Source organism: Nuphar pumila, chromosome 17 (genome assembly GCF_984573655.1).
Source record: "Nuphar pumila chromosome 17, dmNupPumi1.hap1.1, whole genome shotgun sequence".
NCBI classification, from domain to species: domain Eukaryota; kingdom Viridiplantae; phylum Streptophyta; class Magnoliopsida; order Nymphaeales; family Nymphaeaceae; genus Nuphar; species Nuphar pumila.
The window spans coordinates 75,663,908-75,687,897 of record NC_143265.1 but is presented as its reverse complement, the minus strand read 5'-3'; the positions used below and the strand labels follow the sequence as shown (position 1 = coordinate 75,687,897).

The following is a 23,990-nucleotide window of genomic DNA, read 5'->3' as shown; positions in this document are numbered from 1 at the left end:
CCTCAATGAGGGAAAGATTGGATTCGTGTTTATTCCCCATAAAGCAAAGATATTTCTCCCTCATTTGCATCAACATAGAGATCAAGCAAATGAAAACCTACTATTTTCTTTTACTTTCCAATATCAAGATTTAGAAGTTTTTTAGCGGTTTTTTTGCTTTCACCTTCTTTTACCATTTCCAATCTGTTTTGGTGGGATTTGATGTGCTTAAAAGTTTTTTTCCTGTAATTGGAGAAAATCAAGTAAAAAGTTCTGTGCTAATTGTCTTTGCATTTGGGGGATTTGAGATGAAATATGGTTTTAACTAAGTATTATTCTGATGCTCATTTAAAGCTATTTTGACTTCAGTTAGGGTCAAAGGATTTGTTGGAATGGGTTCAGCTTTCGGCAGCAGACCATGATATATTGGAAAATGAGTGTTAGAGGCTTCACACACACACACACGGAGGGAGAGAGAGAGAGAGCATTATTGCATGCATGCATGTGGCTGTTTGTGTAGTTGCTTATGTGCATCTGTGCATGCATTATATGCATGCATGTTTAATTGTTCAAGTTAGATAGTTTAAATTAGTTCAAGGTTGGACCATTCAAGATTTTTTAATGTTGGCACAAATCCCAGGTGAATGGATGTTAGAGGCTGGGGCTCTTGTTCTTGCAGATGGTGGCCTTTGTTGCATTGATGAATTTGATAGGTATCTGCTATCCTGCAAGTCTTGCAAGCATGACTTTTGTCTTCATGACAATATATTGTTCATGTTATTTCTACTGTTATTCTTAGTGTTCTATGCTTAATGTCATATCTTCTCTGGAACCGTATTGAATTAGCAATTGTGGGCATTTGTGTTTTGATATTGCCCTTATTTGGAAGCATAAGTTTTCTATATGTGTATGCTTGTGGATGTGTATATCTTATTCTTTTAAAAGCTTTGTGATAAAATTTATGATGGTTGGTCTCTCTCTTTCTCTCTCACTCTACTTTATATGATCATGTGGCATAGAGTCATAGAGTCTAGTGCAAGGTTTTAAAACCCAGTGACTCGGGACTCGACTCGTTCTTTATTGACTCGTGACTCGGACCGGGTTTTGTTAACTTTTGATTTTAAAAGAAAAACAATATATAATTTGTCTCAAACCATGTTTTTCAGTAAACAAGAGATGTTTTTTGGCTCCATGCAGAATCTTGGGTTGAACTGAAATAAGGAGATCGTAGCATGTGGATGAATTGCTCATTAATGAGCAATAAGTTGGAAATGTGGAATGAAAGAGCACAATTTATTCCAGTTACATAGATGCCTTTATGCATTAAAAATGCACATGCCTATAAAGAAAAGAGAAATTTTTGTTGGATGTGATAAGGCAAGGTGAGGACAATTGGTTCTGATTAAAGGGGTATAGCCTATATGAGATACAAAGAAAATATGAAGTCTGAAAGGACAAGAAAGAAGCAAAGTAGATGTTGGAACTCTATGGATGTTAAGGCCAAAGTTATGTATGACTTTGTTCCAGTTTCTTGTCTATTATGCCTTCATAAAGATGGGGCAAAGAGGAAAGGTGTGAGGAGAAAACCAAATTCTTCCTTGTTATATAGTCATGTTAGTAAAGTTTAAAGCAAAATATTAAATGCATTTATGCAAAGAAACTGCAAAAAATATAATTGTGTAGAACACAATAAAAGCAGCAATCTACTTGATCATAAAATATTAATTAACTGTTGTTGAATCTGAAGATTGTCCTGCCTGATGCTTCTAGAAATAGATTCATATCCAATAACATTTACCTTAGATCATAGTCACATATTGTCTTCTTTACATATTGAAGACATTAAGAAAGTAACAACAATATTCTCAATAATATTACAATTTTTTTTATTCTGAAATACTCAAAAAATCAAATTTTAAACATTCCAGAACTCGCCCGAGTCAGGCCGAGTCACAGCCGAGTCTTCGCAGACCGAGTTTAGCTTGCTGGGTTGACTCGCTGGAGGGCCAAGCCAAGCCGAGTCAGCCGAGTCACCGAGTTGACTCGGCGAGTTTTAAAACCTTGGTCTAGTGAGAGGAAAATACTCCTGTAAATTTACAACACCAGAACTTTCCTATAACAATCTTACCAAAGATCTTCAAAGTCTTTGGCTAGCTTTCTAGGTCTTTTTTTAGCTCCCTTCAATCTGGACATAGCCATGTTCCTTCACTGATTTCGAAAGAACTTCCAATCTTTGGACTTGTATTCATCACAGTTCTATATTCAGGTTATATACCATCATGTGTTGAACTATTGCTTCGGTTTCTCCCTGTTGAATGCAGGTCAAAAATCAAATGCGTCTGAAGTAGAAGGATTTAATGCTTTACTGACTCCTTTTGAGTCTTCCTTACTTTTGTCACTCCAGATGTCCTTTGAGAATGCATTATTGCATCCATCTGTGCTGTGAGATCCTTCTGTGAAAAATCTACGAAAATAGAGTCGATCATCTTCATTCCTATTTTGCTATACAAATCCCTTAAGTATGGATCATGAACTGCAAAATGGAATCCCTAAGAATGGGGATTGCATCTGGGACATCTGTAACGAAATCACCATCATTTTTTGTAACTGCATGATGCTTGTGGTAATAAACAACTGGAACAGCACACGAGTGACTTCCATCACCACTACAACTACTGAAAAAAGCTAGCTTTGGGTACTCGCTTCCTAATCCTCTGCTTCTGGTTAAGATGCAATCAAATGTCCGACTTGAATGACACTAGTACTACTGGATAAACCGCTATCTACCAGGGATAACTACTACAATGGGTAGCTTGTTAAATTATGTATATATAAATATATATATATATATACATATACTTATATATATACATTCGTATATATATAAGTATATATATGTATATATGTATATATACATAATATATTTCTGTTTCTTTTTCGGTACAAACCAAAAACCCGATAAGGGTGTTTTGGTAAATCTACTGTACTTTTTCCTTTTTCCTTTTTTTCTTTTTTCTTTCTTTCCCCCTTTTTCCTTTTTTCTTTTTACTTTTTTAGTTTTACTTTTGAAGGACCATAAGGGGCCCCACCTATCTAGTCGTTGGGGCCCCAACAGTCATATTTATGACCGTTGGGGCTCCCAACGACTAGAAGGGAGCCCCCCTTTATGGTCCTCCTTTAGTTCTCCTCCTCTATATATAGAGGAGGCTCCCCCTTGTAAAGGTATTGGGTTTTCACCCTTCTTCCTTTCTTCGATAATATCCAACTTATGACTTTAAGTCATTTTCTACTTTTGAGAGTTTTGTGTGAGCACTTTTAGTGTTTGTGTTCTTGGTTCTTGTTGTAACGCCCCAAAATCGTGGACTTGAAACCTTTTATGAAAAATGTTGAAAGCTTTGAAATCAATTATTTATCAGAGTTTAAAACAGAAGTTCAGCGGAAGATCAGGTTCAAAACAACAAGTCCCTAGACCTTGGGCACATTACAACCAAAAAGCAGATTTCCCTTTTACAAACCGACTTGCAATTCAAATATATATTTTATTGAAATGAAAAGAAGAACCACATTTTGGTAATACAGTTTTAGAAATCTAGAGTTTTAATCAAAAGAGATGCTTTCTAAGAAACCTTGTACCAGGTCTATCAAAAGAGTCCCCAGGAGCGCAACGTCAGGAAAGGGCATTGCCTTGAGTGCATCGCGTCATCATGCCATCGCAAGCTGTCTCAACCTGTTCACCACCTGCCCATGGAAATGGGTCAGTCACACAACAGACTACTAGGGGTGCAAAGAACAAGAAAGAGCAGAAGCTGCAATAAGTAAGATAAACGCTAGCTCAAACAGAAACAAGCAAGACTAGCAGATCTAACCAAATATGCTGTGGAGTAAGCAAAGCTCTAGTAAAGCAGACAGCTACGTAAAAGTGCAGGAAGGATCAGAGTGCTTGAACAGACCACTATAGCAATCTCACAAATATAATGGGTGAAGAGTAACTAACTCTATCCACCAGCCAAGCAAAAGCAATTGCAAAAGACAGGTATTCATAACAACATTCGAAATAAATACAAGTACCATTATATGGTTCAGCCTATCGATCAGCAGCTACATTAATCGTGAGGCACAAGCTATTACATCACAAGCAATTTGTAAGCTACACAGGATAAGCAATCAACTAGTATGAGAAGCTAGTTATCACCAAGCACAGAACTGCGTAAGCAGTTTAACCAACAAGGGTAACGCCTCGACAGGCGTACCTAGCTCAACGAGTAGCATACCTAACTACCGAGCTAACAAGCAAGCAAGCAATGCACGTCACAATATGCATATCTCAAGATTATGTGCATAAGTTATATCTTGTCTCATTACTGAGCAGGCCGTTGTGGGTACGCACAAGGTAAAACGTAGAAACAACCGAGATCGATTCGGGGGTCCATTATGCTATGTACTTTATTATACCCCGAATGACTGACTGAGTCCGCTTCCTAAGGGGACGGTCTGTGACCAAGAGAGTAAATCCCCAAAGGCAAACAAAGGCCCAATGGATGCGCATCCGTACTTCTGCAGAAGTGGCCCAAAGGATTTCCCCTAACCTCCGATGACTGGGGAAGGTCGGATCTTTGCCCGAGATTGTCATATATGACTGTCCATCGGAGTTTTGTACCATCCATCCTCTCTCTTGATGAACCGTTCCGAATGAGCACGACGGAGGGTTTCTTAACTGCCGTCCCATTCTCATGCTCTGGTCTTTCAATCCAAACGAGCATCTTGCCTGTGAAGGCGCATGATTATTATTTAGGTGAGTTATACGCGCCATTGCGCGTTCAAGGCAAACACACAATTCACATCTTACTCACCGCAGTACGCATCGTTACTATGCAAAATGTCTAATCATGATGAAAGGGATCAATCCCCACTGAGGATAGAAACATCACTCTTGTGATCTCTAACACATGCCATTGCATGTTCGAGGCAGACATAGGCCTCTCATCCTACTCATCGTAGTACGCATCGTACCTGTTCAAAAGTACAATCACGATAAGAGGGGTATGGATCTCTCGCAGGAAATCCCAAAGCTTCTACTTTATAGAAACCCGCAGTGAACTCATTCCAGTTCCAACTGATCGTGCTCGGGTCCTTTAGACAATTGCGAGCAACCCGCCTATTAGGCGAAAGCAACATAACAGGATTAACTTAATGTGTCAATACACGCTTAGAGGTTACTATAGACCTCTCGTTCTGCTCTCGTAGCCCAAACATATCGTATGTGACTAAGGATACAACTACAAAAGGAGGGACATGGATCCTTCGTAAGAGATCCAACAATACCTTCACGAAGGAAGGCACCACAATCATGGTTGAACCAGAAAGCCTAGAAACTAGGTCTCGCATCAAAGGTGAGGTAGCGCCGATCTAGCGATGGCGCAAGTACCTCGCCAGGATTCCCGTCCCTACTCGTGCACAGGCTTCTAAACCAGGCTATCTGAGTCAAATCGAATAGGTGAACTAAGGTTGTAACACACCTATCCCGAATGCACCGATTTAGGAGATCTGGCCGCTATCACTTTACAAGCTATACATTCCTGAAAATAGGATCGCACCTAAGACGATGTCTTTTGAGAACTGAAGTGCATAAGTGCGTGCCGTGGCTTGTAAGCCAAGTGAAACGATATACACTATACATTCGAAGTTGCACGCAGGGAGTGCAAGCTGACAAGAGGCAAACACATGCACATACTAATACAAAGGCAAAACGAGGGACAAGACTCAGTGGGCGAAACCGTACCGCGAGGGTAGAACGCTAAAGCTCCACACGAGGTATGAGATCATACCTCGATCATCGTAACGCACAAGCAGGCAAACACGTAAGCAACTCGTGAGGTAAGAGATCCTATACTGACCATGCGAGTGTAAAGGACGACTCACGAGGCATGGGGTTGCACCTCGATAGATCAATAAGCACAAGTAAGAAAAGGAGCATGCGACAAAGATAGGATACATGCACGAACAAGGCATATGCACGAAGCGCAGCAACAAGGTAAAGACGAATACATACAAAAGGTAAGTGCAAGAGCAAGCACGACAACACAGAAAAGTAAAATACGAAGAGTAAAGCAGAAGCAAAGCCATGGCGCATAAAGCGCAGGGCAACAAGTAAATACAAGAAGTAAAGTGCAAGAACGTAAAGAAGGACCAGGCATCCTGGAGAACAAGGCAAACATAAGCAAGTAAATGCCAAGGCGCAAAGCGCGGGGCAGCAAGAAAGTAAAGTGCGAGAAAGTAGGGAGGACAAGGATCGCGAAACCGCGTCCTTGAGTTAAAAGACATGGAATGAAAAGCCTAGGCACATATAGCGCGGCGGCGACAGAAAGGAAAGTGCAAGAAAGTAAAGAGGACAAGGATCGCGAAACCGCGTCCTTGAAGGTAAAGACATACGTATATATATTACACGTATACATATATCATCATCTTTTAGTTATCTTTCTTATTTTAGCATTTATCAGTTCATTGTCCTTTCATGCAAGAATCCCCTACCTTAAGGGGTTGCGGGTCCTCGTACGCATGCAGCGTAGGCAAAGAAGAACTCGAGCCACAGAGGGCGAGCTGGATCCACCGTTCAACCTGGAGATCTCAGAACATTAGTATATGCTATATAAGAAAAGAGAAGCAAACACAACAAGGTCTCTTGCCTGCAGAAGGCAGAGGCAGGAGCTCTGCATCCTGCAGACAAGGGTGCCAGAGGTAGGGGCTCAGCTCTGCTTGGCAACAGCAGCAGAGGCAGGGAGCAGGAGCTCCCTGTCTGCTAGCACAAAAAAAGGCAGGGGAGGGAGCAGAAGCTCCCTGCCACAACGAGGCAGGGGAGGAAACACCCCCTGTCAGAAATCATGAGACAGGGGCGCAGCCCCCTACCGGCAGCAAGAACGAGGCAAGGGGGCAAGGCCCCTTGCCGGAGAACGGCAAAGATGCAGGGGGCAAGCCCCTTCCCGAAAAGCAAGAAAGCAGGGGGCCTCGCCCCCTGCTGGCACAACGCAGGAGGCAGGGGGGCATCGCCCCCTGCCGACACAATGCAAGAGGTAGGGGGACAGAGCCCCCTGCTGAGGAGCAACAGAAGGTGCAGTGGGGCTCCGCCCCCTGCAGGGGAAACAAACGAAGGCAGGGGGCCCAGCCCCCTGCCGGCAAACAAAAGAAGGCAGGGGGGCAAAGCCCCCTGCCAAGAGGCAACATCAAGGCAGGGGGGACCCCTCCCCCTACCGAAAACCAAACAAAGGAGCAAGGGGGGCTCAGTCCCCCTGCTAACCCACAGCAAAAAGGAGAAGGTGACAGGGGGCGGAACCCCCTGCCAAGCAAACCAAAAGGAGGCAGGGGGCAGAACCCCCTACCGAGGGATAATAGGAGAGCAGGGGGGCTCGCCCCCCACCGGGAAGCAAAAAGAAGGCAGGGGTGCGAAGCCCCCTGCCGAAGGAAATCACAAAGGCAAGGGGACTCCGCCCCCTACCGAGAGACAAGGGAAAGTGACAGGGGGCGGAACCCCCTGCCAAGAAGAGTCAATCGACAAGGGGTTCAGCCCCCTGTCGACCAACAGCAAAATGGGAGGCAGGGGGGTTTTTAACCCCCTGCCAACCAGCATTAACGACAGGGGCTCAGCCCCCCTGTCGATATACCCTGCACAAAGAAGGAAAAGGGGAGGGTTTACCTCCGAGAACGACAGCAACAGGGGAGTCTGCAGGCTGGAGGGCCGAGGGCCACCGTCGGAGGTCACCGCCCTCACAGCCCAAAGAGGGGGAAGAACGAGGTCGCTGGTGGCTGAGGAAGTTGGCAACGAGTTGCCGGCGACCAAGGGGAGGGACGCAGGTGCCAGCGTCGTCGGGAAACCTGCTGGACCGAGGAAAGGTGGCCGCCTGCGTCGATCGCCGGCAACCGAGGATCGCCGAAGGCTGAAGGGTTGCCGAGGACTCCAATCGCCGGCAGCAGCAAAGGTGGAGGGTCGGCTCGAAGGTCGCCGGAACTTAGAGCGAAGGCGAAGAGGTGGCCGTAGGGAGGAACAGCAGGGAGGGGGAAGAGGTCGGCGGCGGGTCGTCGGTGCTCGGGGTCCCTGGAGCAGCCGCTAGCCAAGCAGGGAGGTCGGCAGCGATCGTGGACTCACCGGAGCTCGAAGGGGGAGAAACGCCGGTCGTCAGGGAGGCCGAGGGGTGCTCGCGTCGTCGGGAGGCCCGCCGGACCGAGAGAGGAGGCGGCCGGACGGAGCCGCTCGTCGGCGTCTCCGATCGCCGGCGACAGCTCGAGGGAGGCGGAGCAGAGGAGAGAGAGAAGGGGCGAGGGTTTTGCCCCTCGCCCGAGACACCTGCGTCTTTTTAAAGGACGCAGGTTCTCGAGAGTTCGAGAACCCGGGTCCGGGTTGAGCTCGGGTCCGGCCCGGATCCGGGCCCGACACAGGTGTCCGACCCTGACTCGTGTCCGACACGTGCCGGGCACGTGTCTGACACGAGTTGGACGCGATTTTTTTTTTCACGGGCTTTACACTTGTGGTCACTCTTAAAGAGTGCTTTTTGCTCCATTGGTGCTTCCGTCTCTTTTCATTACATGGTATCAAAGCTCGGTTGGTGATTGGGCTTCTCTTTATTATCTTGGAACGTGTGCCTCTCAAATTTTTGAAGAAAGGAAGGATATTTGGTGCCGATGGAACGTGATTCTAAAGTGGAGCTTTCTTTTAAGCTAAATGGGTCCAACTATCTCATGTGGGCCTCCACTATGGAAAATCATCTAAGAGGTAAGAAACTTTGGGGTTTTGTTATGGGAACTACTCCCGAACCCTCTCTTATTCTCACTAAAATCGAAAATGAAGTTGAAAAAACTTTAGATGGCGATGAGCGCATCAAAACTATCAATGACCATCAATCCAAAGTTGAGGATTGGGAAAGTAACCATGCCAAAATTTTGGCATGGTTTATGAACAATGTAGACCTTAAAAATTGTGCTAATATTGTCAAATTTAGAAGGGCCAATGAGGCATGGTTTTTCCTTAAGGGTATGTATACCCAAAAGGATCTTGCTCGACAATTTTTTTGTCAAGAAAAAATCCGTTCCACCAAACAGATGGATATGAGTGTACGGGACTATTTTAGCTCTCTAACCCCTCTTTGGGATGAACTTGCTCTTCTTGAGCCTAAATGGGTGGCTCCGGAAGATATTGAGTTAAGAAGGGAGCAAATTGAAAAGGAGCACTTTTTTCAATTTTTTCATGGTCTTCGCCCGGAATTTGAATAAGTTAGGGCATCTCTTCTCCATAGAAACAAAGCCCTACCTATTGAAGACGCCCTTGCCGAAATATGTCAAGAAGAGACTCGACTTGGCTTAAGCGTTAAGAGTGATGAAGTTTTGGCCGTTACTAGGCCCGGATCAAATGTTAAAGCATATAGACCTCCTCACTTTAACAAAAATAGTAATGGGCCTAGAAAGAGAATAATATGCCATTATTGTAATGAACCGGGACACATTAGACCGGTTTGTCCCAAACTTAAGGGTAAAGTAGCCGCGGTTGGAGAAAATTCTCCAAAGAAGGAAGAAGAAAGTACCAAAGAGGGAGATATCAAAGAAACTCTTAATCATATCTCCGAAGTTCTCCAACATCTTCTAAAGACTTCTTCTTCAACATCCGGAGCCGCCATCGCCTATTCTTCACCTCCAGGTATGTGGATACTAGACTCCGGTGCTTCTTTTCATATGACATATCATAAAACCTCTCTTTCAAATGTTTTTTCCAAACCCATATCCTCTTATGTTTCAACGACCGATGGAACATCATTAAAAATTGAAAGTATTGGAACACTTGATTTTAAAAATTCTCAAAACTTTTTCGTCCCTAAAGTAAGAATCGTTCCAAAAATTAATTTAAATCTTTTTTCCGTTTCTCAAATCACCGATCATGGATGCCAAGTCTCTTTCTCACCTAAAGATTGCACTGTGCAGGATCTTCAGTCAGGGAAGCTGATTGGGCAAGGCCATAGAAGGGGTGATCTCTATTTTATGGACTTTTTGACTCTTCCATCTAAGTCATCTTGCAATCTTGTAAAAGACAAAAGTATTGGAATTTGGCATGAGAGACTTGGTCATCCAAATCTTGTAAAAATGTCTCTTTTTCCGTTTTTGAACAATACTTGTAAAGACAATCACATGACTTGTAAAGATTGCATTTTTGGGAAATCTAAAGCTACTCCATTTTCTCAAAGAAGTTACTTTACCACTCGGCCATTTGAACTTGTTCATTCCGATGTGTGGGGGACCTTCCCCTATTTTGTCTAAAGGGGGATTTTCGTATTATGTGGTCTTTATTGATGACTTCACTCGATTTACGTGGATTTACTTCTTAAGTCGCAAATCCGAAGTTTTCTCCTTCTTTAAAGAATTTCATGCAATGGTTAAAAATCAATTTTTGGGAAATCTATCTATTCTTAGGTCCGATTCAGGAGGCGAATATATGTCTAATGATTTTCAAAGCTATTTAAAAGAAAATGGAATTTGTCATCAACGTTCTTGTCCCAACACTCCGCAACAAAATGGTCTTGCGGAAAGAAAGCATAGACACATAATAGAAACTACAAGAACGTTATTAATTTCAAAAAATATCCCAAAATCATTTTGGGCCGAAGCGGTTCTAACCTCCATATATCTTATCAATAGAACCCCTTCATCCTCTTTGAAAAATCTTTCTCCATTTGAAAAACTTTACAATATGTCTCCCGATTATAAAAGACTAAGAATTTTTGGATGTAAATGCTTTGTTCTAACTCATAAAAATGATAAACTTTCTCCTAGGGCCATTAAATGTATTTTCTTGGGATATGGTGAAAAACAAAAAGGTTATCGATGTTTTGACATACTTAAGAAAAACTTTATATCTCAAAAGATGTCACATTCCTAGAAGAAGAAAATGTTTTTTCGCACCAACCAAATGAAAATATTGATTATTTCTTTTTATTTGACTTATTGCCTCAAGAAAACATTATAGATGATCATATTGATTCTAGTGAACCTCTTAGTGAAGATCATCTTGAACATCCAAATGATGATCAAAACTTAGAAGAAAATGTTTCAAGACAAATACAAGTCTACTCTAGAATGAATGAAAGAAATCCTCCTTGTGCCCTTGAAAAATTCTCTCAAAGTGAGTCGATCGAAGAGACCTCTCAAAGAAAATCAAATCGTATTTCCAAAATACCAAATAGATTTGTTTCTTATGATTCTTTTTCTCCTAACTTTCGAGCATGTCTACTTGCTCTTCACTCCTTTCATGAACCATCTCATTACAATGATGCTAAACAATATGCTCATTGTAATGAAGCTATGGAACTAGAACTTAATGCTCTTAAAAGGGCACAAAATTGGGAAATAATTGATCCTCCCAATGGCAAGAAACCCATTGGATGTAGATGGGTTTTTAAAGTAAAAACTAAGAGTGATGGTTCATTAGAAAGATATAAGGCTAGGTTGGTAGCCAAAGGATATGTCCAAGAGTATGGGGTAGATTATGATGAAACTTTTGCTCCAGTTGCTCGAATGACTAGTGTTCGAACTCTTATTGCTATAGCCTCTGTTAAAAAATGACCAATCTTTCAACTTGATGTCAAAAATGCCTTTTTGAATGATAATTTAAATGAAGAAGTTTATATGGAACCGCCTCCTGGTATGAATTTAAATGGAAAGATTTTGAAATTAAAAAAGGCCTTATATGGACTTAAGCAAGCTCCTAAAGCTTGGTATGACAGATTTAGTAATGTATTAATCAATTTAGGTTTTTCTTCTTGCTATACTGACACTGCTCTTTTTGTTAAAAGGACATGTGACTCCATTATTATGCTCCTGCTGTATGTTGATGATATGATCATCACTGAGAATGACAAAAAAAGAGTAAATGATGTAAAGTCTATGTTAAAAGAAACTTTTGATATGTCTGATCTTGGATATTTGAGATATCTTTTAGGAATTGAAGTGGCTTATTCCGCGCGAGGATACATCCTATCTCAAATGAAATTAGCTGCAGAAATTTGTACCAAATCAGGAATATCTGATGAAAAGAAAGTTGAGACTCCCAAAGTTATCAATGCAAAACTGAGACTTGAAGATGTTCTTCTTGAGGATCCAACCCCCTACCGTCAATTAATCGAATCTCTAACCTATCTATCCATCACACGTACAAATATAGCTCATGCGGTTCATGCAACAAGTCAGTTTCAGCATGCACCTACTTCGGTTCATATGGCGGCCGTAATGAGAATTGTGCGATACATAAAAAATACCATCTCCAAGGGACTCTTCTTATCCTCTTCCTCATCTCTTGAATTAACTGCTTTTATTGATGCTGACTGGGGAGGAAATCCCAATGATCGTATCTCAATAACGGGTCTTTGCATTTTTTAGGTAAATCTCTCATTTTGTGGAGATGCAAGAAGCAACAGAAGGTTTCCCTATCATCTATTGAAGCTGAATATCGGGCTATGGCAATGACAACTATGAAAATTGTATGACTCCAAAGTCTCCTTGGTGACATGGGCGTTCCCATTTCCACTCCCACCAAGCTCTATTGTGATAACAAAAGTGTGATATACATTGCCAGCAATCACACCTTTCATGAGCGGACCAAGCATATCGAAATGGATTGCCATTATGTTCGAGACAAATATCTCAGAGGGACCATCACATTACCATATGTCACTTCAGAATATCAACTGGCTGACTTCTTCATCAAGGCGCTCCCAACTCCATGATTCATGTTTCTTCTTAGCAAACTTTCGGTCTTCTCCCCGTAAAGTTTGAGGGGGCATGTTAAATTATGTATATATAAATATATATATATATATATACATATACTTATCTATGTCACACGGACTCGGCTCCAAGGTCGCCGCACCCGCGTCGACACGCACCGACACGGGTGCGGCTCGGACTCGGTCAACCCGACCCTGGGTGTGGTCAACGCACCCAGGGTCATTTTGGTCCATTTTTTGGAAAATTTTTTTTTTTGAATTTTTTTTTTTAAATTTTCTGGGCTACAGCTGTAAGGAAAAAAACCCATCACAACTAAAAACCTGTACACTTTCAAGTTTTAAGTACAGAATGGGCACAACTCAAGTTTTTGTGGTTTTTTCCTGTATGAAGAAAGTGAATTATTACAGTGTATGAAGAAAGTGCCCAAAAGTGAATTATTCCTGTATGAAAAAAGTGTACAGAATGCCTTCACAACTCATCACCTGTCCTCTAATGGGCACAACTTTGACCGAGTCTTATATATATATATATATATATATATATATTTTTTTTTTTTTTTTATTTTTTTTTAATATATATAGCCGAGTCCCCGTGTCCAAAATTTTTGAAATTGCGCCGCACCCGTGTCGCACCCGCACCCGCAACCGCACCCGCACCCGCACCCATGTGACATAGATACTTATATATATACATTCATATATATAAGTATATATATGTATATATGTATATATACATAATATATTTCTGTTTCTTTTTCTGTACAAACCAAAAACCCGATAAGGGTGTTTTGGTAAATCTACTGTACTTTTTCCTTTTCACCTTTTTTCTTTTTTCTTTTTTTCCCCTTTTTCCTTTTTTCTTTTTACTTTTTTAGTTTTACTTTTGAAGGACCATAAGGGGCCCCACCTATCTAGTCGTTGGGGCCCCAACAATCATATTTATGACCATTGGGGCTCCCAACGACTAGAAGGGAGCCCCCCTTTATGGTCCTCCTTTAGTTCTCCTCCTCTATATATAGAGGAGGCTCCCCCTTGTAAAGGTATTGGGTTTTCACCCTTCTCTTCCTTTCTTCAATAATATCTAACTTATGACTTTAAGTCATTTTCTACTTTTGAGAGTTTTGTGTGAGCACTTTTAGTGTTTGTGTTCTTGGTTCTTGTGGTCACTCTTAAAGAGTGCTTTTTTCTCCATTGGTGCTTCCGTCTCTTTTCATTACATAGCTTTCTCTACCTATGGTCACAGGACCGACCTATAGAAGAGTGTGGTTGGAGTAGTCATTATCTCAATCATTTTTTTGGTCTATGACATATGTAGTGGAAGGGGTTGGAATTATCTATTTTGTTGTCCTCCACCTCCATTGCAATAATAGCCACCATCTGAATTGTTGATCGACTTTTGATTTAAAGCTGCAATGTTGGGGGGACTTCTGTAGGTTATTGTTGTACAATGAGATTATGTGCATCCTTGTTCATATGAGAAAGGAATCTTTGTGTATCTCTTTATATCTCTTTAGTTTGTTAAATAAATGGACCATCTTAAAGCCATATTGCAGAATGCTAAATACTGAAAATTCCTTTTTCTTTTTTGTTAGACATGTCCTGAATATGTTAATCAAGCGCTTGGTTAAGCACCCTTTTAGGGCCAGTTATAATTATCCATAGCCTCCAAATCGAAATAGAGCATTCATCTAGACTCTATAACAGTGGGGTTGGGTCAATATAAACATCTAAAGTTTGGAAAATTCCCTTTTCCTTAAAAAAAAGTTTATCAATTCCTTTGGAACGTAATTACGATTGAAGTTGCTAAATGATGAATTTCTAGGCAAGAGCTATCATGGATGCCTACGAGGTTGAGATATAACCTTTCTATTTACCATTTCAAATCATAGTCTGAAAAAGTTGAAAATAAGAAATGCTAGAGTTTTCAGGCTAAAAAATGAATTTCTATAGAAAATTTTGTAAGGATTAAAACCTCCCTTTTGATGATTGTTTAGTTGTGGATTTTTGGTGGTAAAAAAGGAGCTTCCGACCATGATAAAGCATATCAGTCTTGCGATAATATCAGTACCAACTTTTCCTGGGAGATTTAAAGTAAATTGTTTTCTTCGGAAAGATCTTGTGGATTTTTAGAAAATGTAAATAAAAAAAGTTACAATTAAAAATGCAAAGAAGGTGATATATTGAATTTTTCATGAAAATATAGGGAAATTGTCTGTGATATAAATTCAATTTGTCATGATATTTTGGATTTTTTTGGAAAAGAAAACCCTTTAAGAATGCCATAACTTCTAAAAAGGAGCAATATTTGTATGCTTCTGGATGTAGAATACAACTGATAAAATCTTTCTTTTTCTTCTTTTTTCAAGTTGCAACAGACCTAATACGTTCCAATAGAAAACATGGGAAGGATTAACATCTCACTTTTCCATTAAGAATGCAATCAACTTACTGTTTCTTGTTGTTAGGCAAAAGATTCTGTCTTCAAAACATATTCTTTGTAGATTTCTTCTCCCCCCCACCCCACACACACACCCTTGTCGAAGATGCAATTAGTAGGGGTGGACATTGGGCTGGGCTGGGCTGAATCGAGGCCTACAAAGGCCTGACCGACTCTTGTCCGGTTCAAGCTCGGGTAACGATGCTCCACCTGATAACCGACTGCTAGGCCCACATCAAGCTGGCTATGCAAATCAATTCCAAACTGTAGAGAGAGAGAGAGAGAGAGAGAGAGAGAGAGAGAGAGAGAGAGAGAGAGGGTTATGATAGCTGGCTCCTACTTTTTTTCAAATTTCAATTTTTTGGACTTTCGGTGGTATGAGATCCTCACTTGGGCTCATGCTCATAACCGACCCCGAACCCATAGCATATCAGGCCATGCTTGGCCTGTTTTTTATCGGGATCTGTTTTCAAATACCAGCCCAAGCCTGACCTTAAGTGGGCTGGGTACCTGAAAAACTGACGGTACCTGGCCTGGTGTCCACCCTTACCAATTACTCCCTCCCTATTGTTTGTTCTCTTGACCAACAAAGTTCCTTCTCCTCTAAATTAGGAATGGTAAACATGTTCGTTCTCACCCTTTATTCCTATTGGCTAAATGTGTGCTTAACAAAAGGCAATCTTCCCTTTTTGGGCATAGTTACTTACCAACCAAGGAGTAGTGAAACAACTTTTGCAATTCAAAATGATACGATTTAGAAGAAAGAAAAGTTCTACTGAGCAGTTGTACAATTTGGAAAAAGATATGGCTTTAACCAAGTCAAAACAAGGTAATTTAGAAAGGACAAGATGCTGATGAAAATAAAAACTGTGGTAAGGATATCAGGTAAAAGATGTTTCAAATAAATAAATATAAAGGAGGTTGGTTCACTCAACAAGAACAATGGAAGAAAGATTGCATGGAGGCAAAATAGTTAAGAATGATAGGAAAACTGATCATTGTTCGATTCATAAGCATTTAGTATGATTCTTAAATTTACAGTTAAGTATGACTATTTGATCTTAAGTTCCTAATTTTGGTAACTTATCAGTACCCATAGTTAGGGGAAAAGACAAGCAAAACTAGGGGTGGACGATGAGTCTGGAAATGTACAGCTCGGCTCGGTATGAGTCAGATCCCGGGCTGGTTTGGGAGCCAGGCTGAGCCCAGCCTACATGATGACCCGGTTGGCCCATCCAAATTGCAGGCTGGGTTGGCCCATTGCCCACCCCTATTATTATATAAACTAGGCAATGGGTCAGGTAGCCCACATCCTGGCTTGGTCTTTCAGACCTTGTGCCATCCTGTCAACAGGTCAGGCAGCCTGCTGTCGGGCCAGGCCAGTTTTTTGGACCTCGAGTCGGCCCAGTTGAGACAACAGCCCTATTGACCCATCCTAATTGCAGTCTGGGCTGGCTGATTGCCCCCCTTTACAGAATTGTAACATGGGAAAGAAGCATGAAATACAAAACCAAAAGGGTTTGTTTACCTCATTAATTAAAGGGACGATAGGACACTTGTACACATTGTTTGAAAGTAATGGAGCCATAAAAATGTGCTTGAAAAGTTTCTTGTGAACATGATTACATCCTAGGACATTAAAGAAGTTTCTTTTATTGCATTCATTAATTCCAAAGAACTTTGTCCACGTGATGAAGAAAATTAGTTGAGTTCTGTTCTCAAATTTGAACACCAACTGTTTTTTTTTGTTATTTATATTTAGGAATTTGAATAGCAAATTCTTCTCTGTTATTTCTGTCGCAAACATTATCTGTTCTTCTGTTGTGACTTTTGTCACTTGCAGGTGTTACATAATTTTAATAAAGTTGTCTGCCTAACCCCGGCTTGCCTATAAAAAAATATAAAGTTTTATTCTCTTAAAACAAATAACTTCAATAGCGTTCAAGCTTTTCCTGTCTGCATTAATTGTACTGTATTGTTGGTTGTAGCATGAGGGAGCATGACAGAGCAACCATACATGAAGCCATGGAGCAGCAGACTATAAGTATTGCAAAGGTGTGATGTTTTAATTGGTTTCTGCATAAAATACTTGTTTGCAATCTTGATGTGTTGCTGCAGTGATTGTTTTCAGGTGATTATGTTTGGCATTAAATGAAGGTTTTTACTTTTCATCTCCATTTTGAACATGTGGTTAAATTAAATCCTAGTCAATGTGATAATTACATAGTTCTTTTCACCATCCTTAATGCATTATAGGATTCACATGACAATGATTCACTTTGTCACCACCTTCAATACTAACCTGATCTACTTGGACTCAAGAAAAGTTGTACCTGTCATAAACTAACCCAGCATATATCCAACAAATCTCATCTCTGTTAAGAATGAGTTTTATGGGTACACCCTGATTACTCTCGTCTGTATGCTTATGGTTGTCAGTGTTTTGTTCATGTAGATAATACCTTGAGAGATAATCAAAAGTTCTAAAAGTAAAACATTAGATCTATATGTTTCTTAAACCAACCTGAACATGGCCTATATCCATAATGAAGATCTGATTTTTTATGGCTTCAATAAGGCAAATTACAAGCATTAGAAGGATAAAACTTTTCTTCAAACTTACGAATGCATGATATATATGCTGCTGGATATGTATGATCAGAACCTCCAATCAATGGGCCGTTTATAGTTGTTAAAGTTTTAGCATGACTTCGTGGTTAAACAGGCAAAGTTCTTCCTCAGAAACCTTAGTTTTCAGGAGAGACTTGAGCCTTTTTCAGTTTTAAATGAAAATAGGATCAAAATGGCAGATAATTTTGGTTAAAACAGCAGAATATGTTAGGATTCAACCATAAATTGGTGCTTGTAGTTGAAGAAATAGTCAAACTCTATGGTTGCACAGAATGCAACTGAATTTCACAAATGCGGTATGCCTATGGTACACATACTATATAGGCCCTAGGGTTCAGTTTTTCACTTCTAGAAGGTGTTTCATGTCATTTTACCCAAGATCCATGTCTGAATCCAGTATGAGTTTTTTTATCATGGATGATTTCCTACTTGACCCTAAACATGGGAATTTTGGATTCTTGGTTGGACTTCTTTTTTGTCCTTTTACATTTCTTTTGATTTTCTTTTTCTTTTTTAATTTCTCCTCTATCACAGAGATTTTTCTAAAATATATTTGAACTACTGAGATCTATTGGTTGATAGGTATTAGTTTATATTGTTGAAATTTAAAATGAGCTTCTAAACATGCACTAGGAAATTCTACAGCGCCTGAAGATCCTACATGGGAAAACTTGTTCTCTTTTATCTTTCTGTAAAGGTGATTCTTAAGATTAAATATATGTGGCTTGGGCATAGACATACAAGATCCAAAGGTGGAGGTAGAGAATCCGTTAGTATGCAATTATTCATGTTATTGATAAAATGTGTTTTATATATAAATAATTGTGTAAATGCTTGCATCTTTACCTGAAACCGCGGATGTATACTTTTGCTGACTAATTTTTGTAGCTGTCATTCCTTGGGAGCCCACCATGTTATCAATATTCTTTTTCCTTTTTGATAGGCAAGCTGGGTTTAGGCAGAACCCTACCAGTTCATTAATATGAAAAGCAACATGCAAGTACTGTTTCCACATTCTTGGATGTTATCATCAATAATATTTTTTCACTTTTGTCAGGCTGGTCTTGTGACAACTTTAAGTACAAAGACAGTTGTGTTTGGTGCAACAAATCCAAAAGGTCATTATGATCCTAACCAATGTATCCTTCAAAGAGTACATGGCTATCAAATTCTATTTGTTCCATTCATGGTGGTCTCAAAACCATTTAGTGATACACATATACCTGGATTTATAGCCTGTCAACATCTTATTTTATATATGTATTACCTTTTCAAAATTTGCCATTCATATTAGGACACACATGTTGCCTGTTTGCTTCTTTTTCTTTCCTACTTCTGATTAACTCCCATAAGCTTTGTCTGTCAACACCACACTTTCTGCACCATTGCTGAGCAGATTTGATATCATATTGGTTCTATTGGATACCAAAAATCCAGAATGGGATGCAGTGGTTTCAGATCATATTTTATCTGAGGTAGACAAACATTCTGACTTTAGGATTATAAGAAATTATGTTGTTTGTTCTTGGCATTATTGATATTTTATTATCGTTGTCATTTTTATAAACTGGCCAGCATGGGGGTTCAGGAAAAACCAACGACAATGAGGATGTGGCATGTCTCTGGCCATTGCCAATGCTTAGATGGTAAGCCTTAAAGGCTGTAAAACTTCATATGTTGGTCATAATGGTTTGTGGAACACAACAGTGCCTTGTATCTATGATAGTTGGACCTATGGATTTCTTTTGACATACATGCCTTTTTGTTTTGTCCCCTTATTTTTCTTATTTATCTTTGTGTGTGCGTGTGTGGAATCACACTTGTATGTTGCATAAGTTAGGTCTGGGTAGACCTTAGCAGTTTACTATGAAACACAGTAGTGTGCTGTTTAAGAGTTCAATTCTGTGATCTATCTTCCTGAATATGGTTTGAATATTATCAACATAACAATGAAAAATCTATTCTTCATCTTCATGCATCTGTCCTTGATAACTGAATCATGTATGAGCTTTTCATCCTGCACTAAACCTTTGATAATTTGGAATCAAACTCAAGAATATCATGCCAAAAATTGAGATCATTAATTTGCAGGAGATGCTGAAAAAAAATGCAATTAGCATCACACATAAAACCTGTGATGCTTTTGGTGCTGTAGATGAAAATTTTTGTGCCAAAAAGGGTTTTGGAAAACATAATACTTTTCAATCACATTGTACTTTTGAAAAAACATGGATTCCCATCCTGCAAGTCAGATCCATTTCTTCCCCAAGCAGCGAGGGATTGACTCCAACAGGACTTTGGCTTTGCAGATGGATTCTTTGCATATTTTTCCCCTACCATTTTCTACGATCTCAAATGTGAAAATTGAGCCTCCAATGGTGTTGGGACAACACCAAGGCTGGAAAAAACAAACAAACAAACAAAAAGACAAAGGCATTATGCAAAACATAAGGGATTTGAAATCAAGATTCTAAAACACTAAAAAGAATGAACCATAAAAAGCAAAAAGAAAGATAAATATGATAAGAATTTTCACTCTGAGCTTAGGTAGCCCTTTGGTTTGTGGTGAGTGAATGTAGCAGGCTTTGAGAGAGCTAGGTTTGGTAGGGTATTACTACAAGAACCAAGATCTATAGACGTAGGGTTTATCAGGATAAGGGTGCTTAAACTAAGTCTGAAACTCACATGGGCAACACTTACCATCTAAATACCTCAACTAGGGCGTTGGTCTCTATTATAGACTTTTTACAGGATTTTAATTCCAAAAGATCTGGATCCACTGGTTGTTTGGATCTAATTATCTGGATGCAGAGGTTGAAGGAGATTCTTCCTGATTGGCCAAAAATTCTAGGTGTTGTTAGACTCTGATTGGTTGCCCAAATTGCTTAGGGCTGAAGTTTTGGGATGTTGGCAGGCTAAAGAATGCTTAGGGATGAAAGTTTGGAAGGCATAACCTTGTGTGCATCCTTACATTAAGGCTGAATCAGCAGGCTCCCTGGTCGGCAAGGGGGGTGCTCGAAGGGTTTTAACTGCTTGGGGATGGGCCGTACAACAGAACAAGTCACTCCCTCTTGGGCCCCACCACTTGAACTGGGGTTTCCCCTTGATAAATATAAAAAAACATGTGATGCAAGGTTTTACATGGTTCTTATCATATTCTCTTTCCTTGCGCAGTTTCAGATCGATTAAGGCAAAGATGTTCTAATGACAACCTAGGCTGTCATTAGAAAATCTAATGAAAAACAAGAGTTCTAACACCAGTTTAGGAAAAAATCTAGCAATAATCCAGAGTTTTCTAGGGACAAATCAGCTGGACGTTAGAACATTAGTCAATAAAGTAGATATATCCTACCCAAAGACTAGTAGCTGAGTTTATCTAATATCTTACCCAGATGCTAGTAGGAGAACATATTAATATCCATTCACCTGGGAGAAACCATATAGTGAAGGTCAAAGAATCCAAAAAAAAAACATTTAGTAAAAGAGCCTTGTTTGTTTGAAACGGCCATTCACAGATAATACAAATATATTCAAATGTTGTAGGGGTCCTTCGAGGATGAGAAAGATGGAGCTAAGAAAGTAAGACACTTGAGACAAGTTAGTCCTAGGCAGAAGGATCTTAAATTGAACACGAGCTCTTATTATGACTCACTTTCAGATAAGATCTTGGTCTACCCAACTTTGCATTTGCCTCAGCGTTAAGCAACATGTAGATGTGAATCAGCCCAACCGACCTGTATTTTATTTTTCTCACCTTAATCACATGTCGATGTAAATCGTTATTCAACCCATATTTGCCTTTTTTTAGCCCTAGATATTGTCACTGTGGACTGTAGCAATTGTTTTGGTAAAGATACAAAGGCTTCTTGGATGGTTTATGAAATTCAGCAGTGAATCATTTGATAGATTGATGTTCTAGTCTAGGTTCAACTGGTGACTGTTTGATGTCAATGATCTGTGATTTCTTAACAAATTTTCTGTTGGTGAATTGGGGGAATTAGCTTAAATGCTATCTCACATAGATGGAATATGGGTGTGTTGTATAACATGGGTACAAACTGGTATTTGACACATTTTTTGCATAAAAAGAGTGTGTAGGCAGTGCCTATGTGTGTATACTTGTGTTCATACTGTGAATAGCGAACATTACTAGTGCATGAAACAGAATAGGCTCGGGAATGTGGAACTGACTAATCTCAGGGTTGTGCTTCAAATTGGAAAACATTTCTGGTAATGCTTTTGAGCCATGTCAACTCCTCTACTATGAGTTTAGTGACTCTTGGAATTGGAGGGACTTCATGTTGTCCAAGAATCCTCGAGGAGATGACCTAAAAACGTAATATTTTGGTGATCATGTCAATTGCCTAATTTGTGCTCGAGTTGAAATTGAAGCATGTGGTTGAAGTGGGTGAATTTTTATTTGCTTTCCCCTGTATTCTGGCTGATAATAAGGCTGCTCTTTAGGTACATACATTATGTTAAAGTATATTTCCGCCCCGTACTCACGAAGGAAGCAGAGCACATTCTTTCAAGTTATTATCAACTCCAGAGGAGATCAGCTTTGCAAAATGCAGGTATGAATTGTTTTGTTTGTTTTATTTGGTCTGTTGGCACTTTCTTGATAGTTTGGTCTTTTGACCCTAACGTGGCTTTTGACTGTTTAGCAAGGACCACAATACGCATGCTTGAAAGTTTGATAAGATTAGCTCAAGGTACGCATTGCTTCCCCCCATGTTCCACTTCAGTTTGCAGGTTTTGTTTTTTCATCCCTTTTATCCGATTTATTAGACAGCTTATGCAGTTTGAATCTGTAGCACATGCAAGGCTCATGTTCAGGAATGAGGTCACTCGACTTGATGCAATTTCTGCCATCATATGCATGGAGTCATCCATGACAACCTCAGCCATTCTGGATGATGCAGGGAATGCTTTACATTCCAGTTTTTCTGACAACCCCGATCGAGAATGTATCCGAGAAAGCTCCTTATGATTTTACCATCACCGCCTGTCCTTTATGCTGTATTTGGGGTCCCCACCCCCTGCTTCACCATTGGTAAGCGATTCCGGCAGGAAGGAATGTTTCACAGGAAAAACCTTTCCCATGGCGGTGTGTGCAACAAACACACCCTTAGGTTTCATTTGTTTTATTCTCATGTAAAGTAAAGACTTTACATGAGAATGGGCACAGATTTCTAAAAAAACTTGTCAGTTCAGCCTTTCCATGTGAAAGCTTTAATAGGGGGAATGCTCAAAATGATTTACATATAAAAAGTGATAGGTGGTGGAAAAAACTGAGCCCTACTTGTGCTACCATGACACTTTCTCACCATGACGATTTGATGTTTGCTCTATTCATGGTTGGAAAGGATTACATCATGACTGCCAGGTCAGCTCTTTCCCATGAAAGTTGCATGAAACAAACACGAGGCCTTAATTATATTGAATCCATTCATAATCCTGTTACTTTCTTGACCCATAAACAGATGCAAAGCAGGAAAGGCTGATCCTTGAGAAGCTGAAATCTGTTGACCATGCCTCTGATAGCTTGAGTAATATCGGTTTGGATGCCCTACCCTAATGTGCACATTGGTTGCTGTATCGAAGAGACTCTTGAGATTGGAAATTGGAGGCTATGTGGATCCCTGGCTCTAGTTGATGATTATAATCACCAGCATTGTATCGATAGCCTCATCTGGATAGCTTAGAGATACGGTTTGAAGAGACTGATCGGTCAAACCTTTGCCAGATGTAAGCTGTGGGCCTACGTGGGTCGTGTCCTGTGTCAAGCTGAAGGCCCAGGATTTAATCTCCCTGGCGCACAGGGGCTGCTGTTACTTTATCATGGTTGGGGCACTTAAGGCTGGGTGGTTGTGCCCTCAACCTGGAGTTTTACCTTGCAGGGGGGTAGGCTTATCAAGTGACCTGGTTCTTGGTGAAGGTTTTACTTTGGCATAAAAATAATAATGATGATTATATCTTAAAAAAAAAGGATTATACTTTTTGGCTTTAAATTTACTGGGTCTTTGCTGATTGTAGGATGAAACTAGCGGTGACTTTGGCATGTTAGGGTTACTGATCCGGTCAGGGTACATTTGGCGAGATAAACCATCGGTCTTTTTTATGCAGTTAATCCATGATAATGAACGGCATGCCATGGCGTTCGCTTTTGTCTCAGACGTCCCATTCTT

At 40.3% G+C, this 23,990-nt stretch overlaps 1 protein-coding gene across 1 annotated transcript in view; it reads left to right on the top strand.

Annotated features, from left to right (window-relative positions):
* Positions 1 to 22,925, top strand: part of MCM9 (minichromosome maintenance 9) — a 73,295-nt gene extending 50,370 nt beyond the window's left edge. Inside the window, exons 12-19 of the mRNA XM_089993627.1 lie at positions 620 to 692; positions 17,160 to 17,226; positions 18,860 to 18,941; positions 19,156 to 19,277; positions 19,378 to 19,448; positions 22,267 to 22,376; positions 22,467 to 22,514; positions 22,617 to 22,925. Coding sequence (XP_089849753.1) covers positions 620 to 692; positions 17,160 to 17,226; positions 18,860 to 18,941; positions 19,156 to 19,277; positions 19,378 to 19,448; positions 22,267 to 22,376; positions 22,467 to 22,514; positions 22,617 to 22,792 — 749 coding nt within the window. The 3' untranslated portion in view covers positions 22,793 to 22,925. The remainder of the gene's footprint in view (positions 1 to 619; positions 693 to 17,159; positions 17,227 to 18,859; positions 18,942 to 19,155; positions 19,278 to 19,377; positions 19,449 to 22,266; positions 22,377 to 22,466; positions 22,515 to 22,616) is intronic.
* Positions 22,926 to 23,990: the final 1,065 nt, after the last annotated feature.